Consider the following 14,738-nt stretch of genomic DNA (forward strand, 5'->3'; position numbering starts at 1 on the left):
GCTTAGCATCGTGTGATGCTCTTTTTGGTCTGGGAGCCACTGGAAAAAATGCAGGCCTTGTGGAGTTGGGCAGACCTGCTGTGACCACTGTTCTCAGTGGGGCCATATGCATGTCAGAGTCACGGGTTGGTGAGTTAACCCCTGTCGCTCTGCTCCTACTTCTATTTGATTAGTTAAGGAATCTGCCATCTTGATGTCATGTCAAAAATCGTGGGGAAAGTGTTTCTCTACCTCCTTTTAAGTGCTACTTTTCATCTGCACACACGATGCCCAATATTATTCAGATGGTAAGAAGATACAGTGACATTTAGGGGGATTCCTTACCCGCCTCATTTCCTTAAGAACCAAATTCTGAAGCTCTTGCCAGCCTTGCAAACGCCTAGTGGAATCCCCGCTTATATGCATATTTTGGGTGCATCAATGTGTTTGTCATTTTCTCCCTGGAAACGGTTTCTCACACCCACATTGCAAAGTGTGTGATCTGTGATTTTATCTCCTGCTAGTTTCTGTATCCCCTTTGCCTCCAGGGAGGGCTGGGAACATGATTCAGCTTAGGGAAATGACAGGAAATGTGGTTGTTAAAGTGATGTTTCAGAGGAGTCCTTTTCTATGTGTGCAGTTCCCATCCAGGGTGCAGCCTGTGCCTTCCTTCACCTGAAACAAGGCAGCAGGTTTGAGCACTAGGATCTCAGAATTATGGTAATGAATGGGCCTAGAAGACACTGGCTCAGTTTTAAGCGTTTGGACACCATCTTATTCATTTTCAAGAGAGCCTCTACCCCATTTTTTGAAGGTTTTAAGAAAAAGGCACATATTAATTTTGCTCAGTGTTTAGCCAGTCAGTGTTTGCAGCCTTTTCTACTGGAGAACTTCTCTTTGTACTTTGGTACTTTGCTTCACAAACTAAATACAGGGTCCTGTTGTTTTATCTTAATCAGTAAGGGGAATACTGGGATGTCCTAGTTTAAATAGTACTGTTGTTTTGAGTCCCTTCCAGCCCCTGGCTTTTTTGGGAATCTTTTTTGTATCACTATATTCTCAGACATGCTGGATCACATGAAGCATCGTTTGATGTTGAAGAATTAATTTCTCTAAATAAGGAATGGAAAATAGAAGGATATTTCAAGCATTAATATCCTAAGTCAACATTTCCATTTTCTGAGGATGTTTCTCCTGGAATAAGCATTACTCCACTGACAGAAAATGGGTTCTGAGGGACTTCTCTTAGAAACATGATGGTACACCCCTAAACATCCCCCTTTCTGACTAAAATCTGATTTAATAATACAGTATTGATTTTTTTTTTAAAGTATATTTTATTGATTATGTTGTTACAGTAGTTCCAATTATACAGTATTGATTTTTATGAGAAAAATAAATGTATGGAAGAATGCAGGTTGTTAAACAGTAGAATGAGTTGGTTAGAAATTGTAAAACTTTTAGAAATAAAGTAGAAGTAAAAAGACCAGAAATCAATAGTATTAAGATGACACACACTACCTCTGAATTTCTCTGTGTGGAGATTCTACTTCATTAAAAATATATACTTTATTTGTTTATTTTAAGAGAAAGGGAGAAGTAGAGGGAGAGAAATATTGATGTGTGAGAGGAATATCCATTGGTTGCCTCTCTTACATGCCCTGACCAGGGACTGAGCCCACAAGCCAGGGAACCCAGAATCAAACTGGCGACCTTTTGCTTTGTAGGATGACACCCAACCAACTAAGCCACACCAGTGCGGGCTCTGCCTCAATTTTTAAGTTTAGAATTTTACAAAAAGATTCGAAGAATAGTTAATGGAGAAAAAGTTCATGATGTGGCATAGGGTTGTGGTTAAAATTAATGTGGAGAGTCACTAGTGACATATTGCATCATGAAAGATCTGAGTAAAGAAACAAGAATCTTTGGAAACACTTGATGCAGAATAAAATTGAAAAGGAAATAGCAGAGATGTATTGCTAAGACAAAAAGGAAATCCTATAGAAAAATAAGAAGGCAATTTCTCTGTTATCCTGTCCTTTAAATCACTGATTTGATCCTTTGTTCCATCTAACCTGCTGTTGATTCATTCTAGTGTATTCTTCAATCAGATATTATACTCTTCATTTCTGACTGGCTCTTTTCTATGGTTTCTATATACTTTCTAATGCTTACTATCTCCTTGTTTAAGCTCTCACTGAGATTGTCCATTCCTTCCCTAAGGTCCTTAAGCATCATTATAACCATTGTTTTAAACTCTGCACCTGCTGTCTTGGTTGCTTCCATTTCATTTAATTCTCTTCCTGGGGATTTCTTTTGTTCTTTCATTTGGGGCATATTTCTTTGTCTCCCCATTCTGTCTGCCTTTTTGTGTTCGTCTCTGTGTGTTAGATAGATCTGCTGTGACTCCCAAACTTGTTATGGTGGCTTTATGATGGGGCCTCGATGGTGCAGTCTTCCAGATCACCTGAGCTAGGTGCTCCAAGAATGTCTCTTGTGTGGGTCATGTGCACTTTCCTGTTTTAGCTGAGTCTTGAATGCTCTTGTGGGTGGAGTTAATCCCTCAGGCTGGCTGACTATAATGACAGACCTTGATCACAGTGTAAGAGTAGATGTGTCGGGACTGCCCCCAACGCAGAATTGTTCCCAACAGGGTCTAGTGCCTGCCAGAATTCCCCTCTGGGTGTGCCACTAGCATGAAACCCACCACTGGTTGTGCTGGTTGTTGGTCCACATGGGCAGGGTTGGATGCAGTTTGATGTCAGATGTTGCGTGTACCTTGCCTTGGGCTACCTGTCTGGAGCTACCATACTATTCACTGTTTATGGCTGCATCTACTGTGCCTGGGTGTGTGTGGGATGGGCCAAGCAGTGTATAATGGTCAGCTTCCTCCAACTCTCAGCTGGGGACAGATCAGTAAAGGGTCCAAGGTTCCCTGAGGTTCACCTCTACCTGTTGGGTACTCTATCACACCTTAAAGTTGCCTGCTCTTCCTTCAGAGCCTTCCAAAGAAAAACTGTAGAGTGGGCCTAGGCTGGCCACAACCCACAGTCCCTTCCATAAAGCACTAGCTCAGTATGGTGGGACAACCAGGGTTGAGAGGATGGAGCTAGTGGGTCTCCTGCTTGAGGGCAGCTTGATCAGGCACTCAACTGGGGGAAAGTAGCTCCTACCCCAGAACCATACCACTCAGTCCCCACCAGCTTGCCCAGGAGGAGTGCGCTGCAGGTTCAGGCTGGATGCAGCCAGGGTGCCCCACTGCAGAAGCAAGCTCAGCAGGGTGGAGCCACCGAGACTCAGGAGGACAGATCAAGAGTCTCCCATCAGGTATGGTGCCAGCTGAGCCTTCAGGAGGGAGGCAAGATGTCCCCTTTCCCCTGTTCTGCAGCTGCACAACCCAGTCAGTGCCTGTCTCAGTCAGGACAAGAGCCTCCCAGGGAGACAGACTCTGAAGTTCCAAGCTCTGAGCAGCACCTCCTTTCCCCGTGGAACTTGGCTCAGCAGGGTGGGGCCACCAGTACTTGGGAGGACAGATCAAAACAGCCTAATGCAGATGCTGTCAGTTTAGCCTGCAGGAAGAGGGCAGGACTGGCCTCCATTCCAAAGCCACACAGCTCAGTGACAGTCTGAGTGTCCACCTGGAGCTCCAGAAAAAGAGTGCACCAAAGGTCTCTGTTGGGTGCAGCCAACAGACCTCTCTGCAGGCCTTGACGGGGTGCTGTCACCAGCAGTTGGTGGCCTGGCTTAGTGCATTCCCTAGCACCATTGGTGGCCTGGTTTAGTGCATTCCCTAGACTGGTGCTACAAGAACAGGAGTGCTCAACCCTGGGAAGATGGTTCCTGAGGGCAGTGTGGGATAGTGACTCAGCACAGGGACCTCAGTGGCTGACCCTCCCTATGTCTCCTTGGGGCCACCCCACCCAGATCTTCTCTTTATGGCTCTCATATGGCCTGAGTCATCCTCCCTCTATAGGATCCCCAGGTGAGTGTTCAAGGGCAAGATCCTGTGTGTTAGCCCTTTAAGAGAGCACTTGGGTTTCTAGCAGACTCCCTCCTCTTCCAGGTGGACAGAGGCCCAGCTGATTTTCACAGCCAAATTTTACTCAGGCTGCTCTTCCTGGCTCTGGGTTGGGTATCCTGGCATGAGGTTGAGACTTCACGCTCCTCGTGGGGCTTCTCAGCCACTGCACGTGTGTGCAGAGGCCAGTGCTCTCCACATCTCTGCCCTTCTACCTGCTTCAATGTGGCTTCTTCTATAAATCTTTGGTTATAATACTCCTCGTCATCCGTCCTTCAGTTGGTTATTCAGGTTGATGGCTCTATAATTCAGCTGTAAATCCATTTTGGTGCTTGGAGCAGGTACATGTAGCTTCCACTAACTCCACAGCCGTCTTCACTTTCAACGATGGTTATTTCCTTTAGAAAAAGCAACACCTTTTAGAAAGTAAGTTGGGCTTCAGGTTGTAAAGAGTCTTCAAAACCAAGCCAAGGCTGTTGACCACTCTTTCTTTTCTATTTTCCACTGTCTTACAGACCGGATGACGTGCTCCTGCATCGTACGCATGATGAGATTGTCCTCCTGCATTGCTTCCTCTGGCCCCTGGTGACATTTGTGGTGGGCGTTCTCATTGTGGTCCTGACCATCTGTGCCAAGAGCCTGGCAGTCAAGGCAGAAGCCATGAAGAAGCGCAAGTTCTCATAGAGGGGAGTAACCATGCGGCAAGCAAAGCACAGAAGCTGCACCCGTCGGCACACATCTACCTGCACAGCCTGTTTCGGGCGCAGGAGAGGGAAGGCGCGGAAGGGGCTGTGAGAGGCTCTGAGAGGCTCCTCCCTCAACGGCAGCAGCAACAGGCACAAGTGGAACACTTGGAACCTCATAGGTTGTATTCTCTGTGTCGTGTGTCGTAGGGATGGCTAAAGGGTCAAGCTCTTAGCTGTATGGAGTAAGTTTTAGAAAATCCGATCAAATGTTAATTTTCTCTGGAAAGTAACGTATATAATTGTACAGTGTAGCATACAAATCATTATGATTTATGGTATTTAAAAATATTAAAAGAGAGTGGTCTGTGTTTTCTATTTCCTTTTTTCATCCTTAAAACACCAGGGTTCAAAATAAAGGTCTTTTGGGTTTTAACTGATTCTGCTAGACTACACTTTTGACTTGGAGATGAGGATTCCTGCCCAAGTAATGACCTCACTGTGTAATCCCCAGTTCAATTTCTAAAGAGTGCTGTTGGACTCCTGCTTGAAAAGAGAGTACTGTGCTGTTAACTCAGTCTCCAGCCACTTCTGTGGCTCCTCAACCAAGGGAGCTCCAAGATTGGGAAAACATATCCTCCAACACTTGCCTTTGCCTGTCCATTATTTTTCACCAGATTATTTAAGAGAACAACCTTATTGTGAACAAGGCCTGTCCTTGCTCTAAGAGTACTGCACTTCTATATTCATCTCTTCATGTTTATTTTGGATGGATTTTGTCCTTGTGCAATAGAATGTACATGATGTGAAGGCCACCTTTCAGCTCAGCCAAATGCTATTCTCATTTTCTTTTAAGTTAGAAAACGTGTTTATGATCTGTTCAAATATTTTGATTTGATTTTCTTTGTCCTTGCCTTGATGTTCCCAGTATTAAAACAAGAATATGGCTGATGTTGTTCAGTTTGCTTGGACAAACCCTGGAGATGCAGCCCAGCTCACACCACAGCTGAGCTTTCTATGCCTTTATCAAAAATTCATTGAAGAGACCAGACCTCTCTGAGTCTGGTCATAAACTCAAGTTTCAAATATCAATCACAGATCTCAGTGATTATCAAACCTACCCTGTTTATTTACCAGATAGAATGAAACCTTAGTTTAAAAGAAACATATATTTTTAGTGGAAGAACAACTGACAATATAATTTCTTTTTGCTTTCTTCTAATACTCTTTGGACATGTTTCTAGTAGAATAAAGGAAAATTAGAACCAAAGAGCAAGTTCCCCTCAATTATTTGCTCAGGGTCTTAAGAAACATGTATTACTGGAATGATGATTTCCTGATTTTTAATCCACATGCCACTGTTTTCTTAAATTTATTATTATTTTTAAAAATTTCACCTGAGGATATGTCTGTTGATGCTTAGAGAAGAAGGGAGAGGGAGAGAGAGAGAAAAAAACATCGATGTGAGAGGAAAACATCGATCAGTTGCCTCCCGGACGCACCCCAGACGGGAACCAAACCTGCAAACTAGGTATGCACCCTGACTGGGAATCAACCTACAACTTTTGGTGTATGGGACAATGCTCCAACCAACTAAGCCATCTGGCCAGGGGTGTTTTCTTAATTTTAGAATGCAAGTAATCGAGGGAGCTATTGTCTTTGGTGGAAGGGTGCTGTATGAGTATGATTATTTTTTTCTAATTGAAGGGTTACAGGTTACACTGTGAAAAAGCCTTTGAACACACTATTTATGACATCCTTTGAGGCAGCTCCAGTGCCTTGACTTTAATCCCAGTTTTCTGCGGCAGCATCCCTGTTGTCTTAGCAACACAGTGAACCATTCTAAAGCTGGGTCATATGAAAATGGGAATTAGAAAATCATCATCTTTGCATCACCTTGTGGGACCTGAAGTCTACTTTATTCATTTTAATCTTAATCCAATAATCTATGATTAATTGACTACAGAGAATAGATAAAAACAGCACATGGACATATATTAAGAGTTGGAAAAAGGGAAAATTGCTATATATAGATATGAGTTTTCATTTATATTAACAAAATGCCTATATTTAGGCCCAAAGAATGTACGTGACTGTTTTTCACCAGTTGGGTATTGGAAAGGAGAAGAAGTCCACTGAATTTATGAGGGCACATGTAGTTAAGTTATAGCCAGTTAAATTTGAGACTATTCATACTTGTCTATTTAAAGATAAAATCTAAAGGAATAAGGAGAGGGCATTTTAAAGATCATAAATGGTAAATAAACAACTTCTTAATAGTTTAATTCTATTTTTTTAGTATAAGTGAGAAAAAGACCTAAGACCCCAGAATATGATCACTCACATAAGACAGAAGTTTATTTTTCCCCCACATAACTATCCAGAAGTAGTTGAGAAGTGTAGGGCAGCTGTGTTTCACAAGGTAATCAGGGGTCTCAGGATTCACCTACCTGTTGTTTTCTCATTTCTAAGGGTAAGGGTCAAAATTAGCTCAAAGAAGCAAATCCACTGTGCAGCCTATAAAAAGAGGAAGTTGGGAGCAAGCTATTGCCTTTCAAGGAGGTTTTAGCCATCACTTCTGCTCGGCCTATAACTACTTACTACGTAGTTATACCTAGCTTCAAGGAAAGTTGAGATATGCCCAGCTACATGGACATGTGTCCTACTAAAACTCCAGGGTACAGTTTCTGTTACTAAAAGGGAAGAGGAGTGAATGAAGACTCAACTAGAAGAAAAGAATGACGTATAGCCAGCAATGGCCTGTGCCGTGAAGAAAGTCTGAGCAGGGCCAACAAAGATCCCTTGCTGTCTGCTGTCTGGGAGAAACTCTCTTGCCCGTTTTCTTTTGGGGCCCCTGTTTTGACTTTGAAAATGCTTGCTCATCAGACTCATAGCCACATCTGAATCTTGGAGGAAGTGGGAAGGGGTACATCCCATCTTTCACAGGCTCATGCTGCTGATGTGAATTTGTAGACCCAGATTTCCTTAGGAATCGAACAAACAGATACTTTTATAGGCCAGAATTATAGTTCATTTGGCTCTGATGAAGATGCCAACGCCATTTTTGATGTTTGCTGATAGTTTTCAAGCCTCTTCATTGCCCTTTCCTTCCCCCTAATCTCATCTGGGAAAGTTGATTTGAAAGCCTGGGTGCTTCCTTCTTTGGCCCAAGTGGAAGTTCAAAGCACACAAGCTCTGGCCTGTGTGCAGGAGCCCTCACCCCGGACTCACACCCAAAGAACAGTAAAAGCCAAGCCAGTCAAGTCATTCTGGACTCTGCCTGGGGATTCTCCCTGCTCTCCCCAGAAGGTCTCATCATGTGAATAATAAACCTTTTCAAACCCTCTCACGTGTGTGTGGCTATTGGTCTCTACATCTCAACCCAATTGTGGGTTGAGAAGTTCCATCTGAGGACTGCCCACAACATTGTTGATAAAATTTCATTAAAATCATGGTAGGCTTCTGCTCTATTTGCTTTCAGTTAGTTCATGTGAAAGTAACCACAGCCGAAGGGCGATGCCCACACTTCTGAGGTCAGCAGCATCTTACTAGTGTTGTGCTTGGATCATACACCTTCCCTCAATTGAATGGCAGCCACCTTGAAGCTTTCTGGGACAGTAAGTTTAAGTGGGGACTCTTGAGGAAGACTCTGAATAATCATCTCCTGCTGTTTGGAGGACAGAAGCAGTAGCACTACCTGCAGGACACAGGTACAGCTTCTATAACCAAGTTGTGTCACCTACTAGTTCTTGTCTCACCTCAACCATTTTTCATAGTCCTTTACCAAACAAACAGCCAAGAGCAGCCAATGCCATCCTAGCTCTTGTTTTTTCTATCCACCTTCCCCATCGCTACAGGTGTCTCCTCCATATTGTGGCTAGTGACAGTTTCACCTCATGGTTAGTCAAAGCATAACAAGGCTCTCTGGTTTTCCATTCTGCCATATCTGTTTGTCACTGCTGGCTGCCTGGCTACAATGCCCAAGCCATGTAGGTCAGATTTGTGTTATGTCAGGGATATCATTTCCACTGCCTTCCTCTGAACTGGCTCAGCTGGTGACACCCACGTCTGTGACCTGCCGTCCTCACCTGCTCTGTGCTCTGGATGTAACTGCAAAAGCTCTGAAGCTTAGTGATGGGCAGACAATGCAGTGACAGAATAAATAATGGGGCAAAACATTATCAGGCAACGTGGATGGGGAAAGATTTACTAACTCAGATAGTGTGCTTTTCTGAAAAATTATGTCAAACCATTTAACATTTTATTTTATTTTATTTATTTTTAAATTCTTACCTGAGGATATGTTTATTGATTTGAGAGAGAGAGAGACAGAGAAACAGAGAGACATCAATTGGTTGCCTCCCGTAGCACTCCAACCAGGGATCAAACCCGCAACCCAGGTACGTGCTCTGACTGAGAATCGACACCACGACATTTTGATATATGAGACAACACTTCAACCAACTGAGCCATTTGGCGAGGGCCATTTAACTACCTTTTGCCAGTAGTTGTAAGTAGATTTCTCCTGTTTCTTTCTTCTCTTTTACCCTGCTTTCTTCCTTTGTAGTACCATTGCTGCTTATAGTTATATATTTGTTTTGTTTACTTGTCCATAAGTACATCTATTTATCTCTCCTATTAGATGATAAGATCCATGAAGATGGAACAGTTTTGGTGAAACTTTTTGTCATTACTGGAGCAGTGCCTGACACATTAAGGTGATAAGTATTGATTGAATGGATGAATGAATGAATGAATGAATGGTCCCCAGGTCCATTATGTTCCTTGTATGCGTTGTTTCCTATATCCTTACCTGTCTTGGGAAATGTAACCTCACCTTTAAGGCCCAACTACCCTCCATTCTATCTGCAAAATTAAGCACTTCTCTGTGTCCCCATAGCAATTTGTACATACCTCTATTGTTTTAATAATTTACCATTCATTGTAAAATTCGATCACTTGTTTTATGTTGTTAATCTTCTAATTATCCTTACTTCCCCACCTTAATGAGATAAGAATCATATCTTTTGATCTTTTGTACATAATAACAAAAAATGTAATAACCCGGAAGTAACAGTTAAAAAAATTGCTATTTTATTTATCTTATTTTGTAAATTGCTTTTAGAGAGAGGAACGGAGAGAGAAACATTGATTGGTTTCCTCCTGTACACACTCTGGCTAGGGAACACACCCACGACCCAGGTATATGCCCTGACCAAGAATGGAACCTGCAACCTTTTGGTGTACAGGATGATGGTCCAACCAACTGAGCCACCCAGCCAGGGCCCCAACTAACTCTTATGAAGTGCTTCCTGTGTGCATCTAAATGCTTTATCATATATCCAGGGCATAGTTAACCCTGGAAAAGAGTGTAAATTAATGAATAAACAAATACATATTGCAAATTTGGTCTTAAAATGAAAACATAAAGATAGGTTAATGTTTTTGTATTTAAATATCATATGCTACCCTTTAAACAAGTAAACAGTAGAAAAGTCACTGTATTTGTATATTGCCATAATTTAGCAACTTAAAGCAAACCTATTATCTCATACAATTTCTGAAAGTCAGGAATCGGGAAGTAGTTTAGCTGTGACTTAAAATTATTCTTGGTGAAATTTGGCCTTTTAGATAAGTGCCTGGGTTAGGGCTAGTGGAATAAACATAAGAAGCAGGAGTCCAGCAGAATTACAATGGGAACCTTTTAATAAAAACACCGTTGTTCATTTGATAGGCACTTTGAACAAAATAGTGAGCAAAGCCAATTGTCTGCATTTTTTCATTGGCATGAAGAGTCTTCCAAAAGAAGTCACTGGAGACTTCAGGAATAGACTTTACAATAACTTTAGATAGCTTTCAAGAGTAAATACTAAAGCATGTGAGACTCTTGCTCTTTCCTCACTTTTTGTAAGTAACCTTAAGTCAGAAATAGGGGCTTTAACATGCAAACAAATTGGAACTAGCCCCATTGCCAGATCTTTAACACCTTAAGAAAATTTTTGAGAGTTACCTCATCCTAAGACTTAAACTAATAGCTTTAAAATAAAACTGTTAGAAGCAACAAAGGAGGGAAACTCTTAATAAAGATGCATGTAGATGTTAGCAGACAGGATACTGGGAAACAATTGTGCTAGTTCACAAACTAAAGGGGGGAAAAAAACAGTGAGTGAACAATAAAGGTGCTCTGAGGGGAAACCAAGTATTCACTTAGCCATTTACTCTTAAGTTCACAAGTTGAAATTTAAGTATTAAATGACAGCTTTGCAACTGTCTTTGTTTTTGTTTTTTTTTAATTATTTATTTGTTTGTTTATTTTATTTTTAGAGAGAGGGAAAAAGAGAAAGAAAGCAAGAGAAACCTCACCGTGTGGTTGCCTCTCACTCATACCCCCAACTGGGGACCTGATGTGCAACCTAGACAGGTGCCCTGACGGGGAATCGAACCAGCGTCACTTGACTTGAAGGCTGATGCTCAATCCACTGAGCCACAGCAGCCAGGGTTTTGCAATTGTCTTTTGATAGTGGCCACTACAATACCAACCTTAAATCCCGGCACTGTTATACCACTTCTCCCTCAGGGTCAACAAACTATTTCTGTGGCTCTCAGCTCTACTAATCCTGAGGCACTTTCCATTTCCTGGCCCATAACTTTCAAGCTTGGACTTTAACCAAGGAACATTCTTTCATCCTTTGTGACACTACATCTGCTAACTTAATTTGTAGGAATCTATTGTGCAAAAGAATCTGCAAGATTAAATGTGTCCCTGGCTGGTAGCTTAGTTGGTTAGAGCATTATTCTGATATACAAAGATTGCAGGTTCGATCCTGGTCAGGGCACATACAAGAAGCAATCAATGAATGCATAAATAAGTGCAACAAAAAAATCCATGTCTCTCTCTCTCTCTCAAATCAACTTTTTAAAAAATTAAATGCTTCTCTGGAGGCCCCTTTCTTGAGACCCCCAAGCACTCTCCTATTTATACTCAGGCTAGAATTAATTTGGAAACTAACTTACTGGTATTCTTGTGTCTAAATCAAACCCAACTTAAAGATCTTCATGACATTTCAAACTCCTTATAGACCGAAAATTCTACCTAAACCAGACAGTTTCGGGGCTGAATACATCAAGGTTCATGTTGATACACTCAAACACTACTCAAGCTTGCACAGTAACTTCTAAAAATAATAAAGGACAAAAACCAAGAGTTCAAAGCCTAATTTTAAAAAAGACCCATCATAACTGTAGCAGTTTTTGTACTTTCATCTTCCTAGTTAAGAAACACAATGGTTGAGGATGTAGATTTGGTCAAGACCTCAGTGTCATAAATGAAATAGCCATCTGTCCTTCCCTTCGATACCAAAGCTAACTACTATTTCATCTTGAGGTTACATATTCTATCCAGACTCATACATCTATGCTATGCTTTCTTTAGTATTTCCAAGGTAGATTGAGATAGTTAATCCTGCTTGTGCCTTTCTGGGGACGTCAACAATACGCCTAGACAGTTACGCTTCAGTAAATTTTAATGAAGTGACGTCCTACATTTTTTCCCCCACAAATCCCTGAAATTATAGACCTGAACTTTCCTTGAAATTCTAGTCTTACCCAGCATTTGGATGACCTTTTATTAATTTTTAAAAATGAGTTGAGCTTTCTTGGTTTCATCTATCTTCTTAACAGGTTTAACTCAGAAAGAACTTTAAGTTAGAAGGAATGTTATAATTTTGTCAAAGCAAATGTTTTCATTTAAGACAAGATTTACCCCAAGGAGGTAAATCTCTCACTTTGAACAGGCTAAATAAAGGTCATTCAAATATTTCTCAGGCCATTCATTCAGACACTTTAGTCTAAAGAAGAGGCTGGGTCTTCTAACTACTGCAGGCAGTTAATTCCCAATCATCCTAAAATTCTTATGCCTTTGGTCCTGACTGGGTAGCTCAGTTGGTTAGATCATTGTCCTTATACACTAAGGTTGTGGGTTCAATCTTCAGTCAGGGCACATATAAGAATCAATCAATAAGTGGAACAACAAACTGATATCTGCCTCTCTCTTCCAAGTCAATTTTTTTTTTTTAAAGATAAAATTCCCATGCCTTTTTGTGATTTAACCAAGTTATTAGTGACCAAAACTCTTCCTTGGGAAACTAAACATGAGCTGACATTTTGTGATTTAAAATTAGCTTTTTAACATCTTTTTACCCCAGGTCAACTTAAGTATTTTAAAACATTCTACCTATTCATACGTAAACTATCTGGACAAGCCCTTAGTGTTTTGACTAAGTTGCGTGGCATTTATCAGAGAAAAGGTTGACAGTTTTTCTCTCAATCTGGTGGCTACCATCCACCTTCCTAATCTCAAGGAAACACAGTAGTAACTTCAAATTAGTGAAGGCTACTGGGAACTAGGGTCTCCCTCTGACTTGTGGAGACTCATAATCTTTGTTGCTTACTGAAAAGACACTATATTCTTAGTGGGTAGTCTTACCTCTAATGAAATTCTATTACTTTCTCCTTCACACATTTCCTTCTCTGGTAGCAATACTTTAACCCTTCTGCTTTCTTTCTTGTACCAGAGGGGTAACTCATGACTTTCTAACCTCTGTCCCAGAACAGTCCATGCCCTGAACAACTATATTAGAAACTCCTCTAGAACACCCAGACTTAACCTTGTTTATTGGTAGGTCAGACCGTCTGACTAAAACAGGCAAATATCAGGCTGGATATGTCAAAACAGATCTCACGTCACTACTAGAATAATGACATGGGAGCCAAAGTCACCCAGAAGGCAGAACTCATTGTATTCACTAGGATTTCTCAACTATGGCAAGAGACGGAGAATGTTTTGGAAGTAACTAAGGATCTTGATATATCTCTGCTGGAAATAAAACAAAGAAAAATGGTCAAAAGTTGAAAATTCTTAAGGGTTCTAATGTTTCTTAAGGAGGTAGACTGCCATACAAAAAGGGGACATGAGGGTGAAAGGGAATAAACTACTTAGTCCTGATGAAAAACAGACAACTGATTAGAATCCTGTTTCCACTATGTCTTAGGGGGCAAATCTTTGGAGAAGTTCAGACTCTATCACAAAATACAGAGGATTTGCTCCAAAATCAGGGGTTGGGGTTGGGGGAAGAAGCTCATTTATTAAGGACAGCAGTTCATCAGGATTTATCTTGTGACCCTCACCTCATCACTTCACTAATTCACAACCAGTATCTTATGAACTTGGCTCAGTCCTAGGAAGGTAAGTTTTGCACTCTGAAAGAACAGACCAAAAACACTTGAGTTCAAATCCTCAAATCCTAAAATTACTCTTTCCTTAAGTTCTCTTTCTGAGAGACTTTCAAGACTGTCAGGATAGTCTCCCTTGGTGCCATAAATTTAATAAATTCAGCTTTATTTGCCCAACAGTTTTATCTGGGATGTCCCACAAAACTCACCTTGTTGGATTCATGAAGCAGTATTTCATTTTTTGAAGCTGATTTACTATTATTAACCAGATTGTCTAAATCTCTTGGAAGTATATAAAGGCACTTTGAGAAGAATATTTACTCTTCTGGGCCTTTTAGTTATAGTAATTGGTAAGATAATGTATGAAAAAATAATATATGCAAAATGCTTAATTCTTAATAGAGTTCTTGGCACCATATAGGTGTTTAATGAATGTTAGCTATATCATAATTCACTGACTCCCCAATCCTTCCTTTCCTGGACCTCTGAGCAGTCTGCAAACTCCAGGTTAATTGCATCTAAATTCAGACATCCAGTTCATAGGTCATCACCAGTTTCTCATCTAGAATGATTGACAATGACCATGTGCTCCTCTTCCTCCCTTCCAGCACTTTCACTTGGTTCCCCTTTAGTCCCACCAGCAAGCTGAGGGACTTCTTTACCTGCTTAAGGTGACTTTTTCTTGGGGAGGACTGACTGAGTGGAGGCCCTCTATTCAGTGACATTTGATTTTAATAACAGAAACTGAAAAATATTTGCCCTTAATAATTGAGCAGATTTTCTTTTCTGCCACTTTCCCCAAATAAACAAAGCTAACAACCTCTTAA

General features: G+C 41.1%; 1 protein-coding gene across 1 annotated transcript in view; it reads left to right on the forward strand.

Moving 5' to 3' along the window:
* The window catches only part of KCNMB4 (potassium calcium-activated channel subfamily M regulatory beta subunit 4), a 53,621-nt gene extending 47,990 nt beyond the window's left edge, over positions 1-5,631 (forward strand). Inside the window, exon 3 of the mRNA XM_090273618.1 lies at positions 4,513-5,631. Coding sequence (XP_090129744.1) covers positions 4,513-4,681 — 169 coding nt within the window. The 3' untranslated portion in view covers positions 4,682-5,631. The remainder of the gene's footprint in view (positions 1-4,512) is intronic.
* Positions 5,632-14,738: the final 9,107 nt, after the last annotated feature.

This window comes from Furipterus horrens, unplaced genomic scaffold, assembly GCF_987537825.1.
Source record: "Furipterus horrens unplaced genomic scaffold, mFurHor1.1.pri manual_scaffold_4, whole genome shotgun sequence".
In the NCBI taxonomy this organism is placed as follows: Eukaryota; Metazoa; Chordata; class Mammalia; order Chiroptera; family Furipteridae; genus Furipterus; species Furipterus horrens.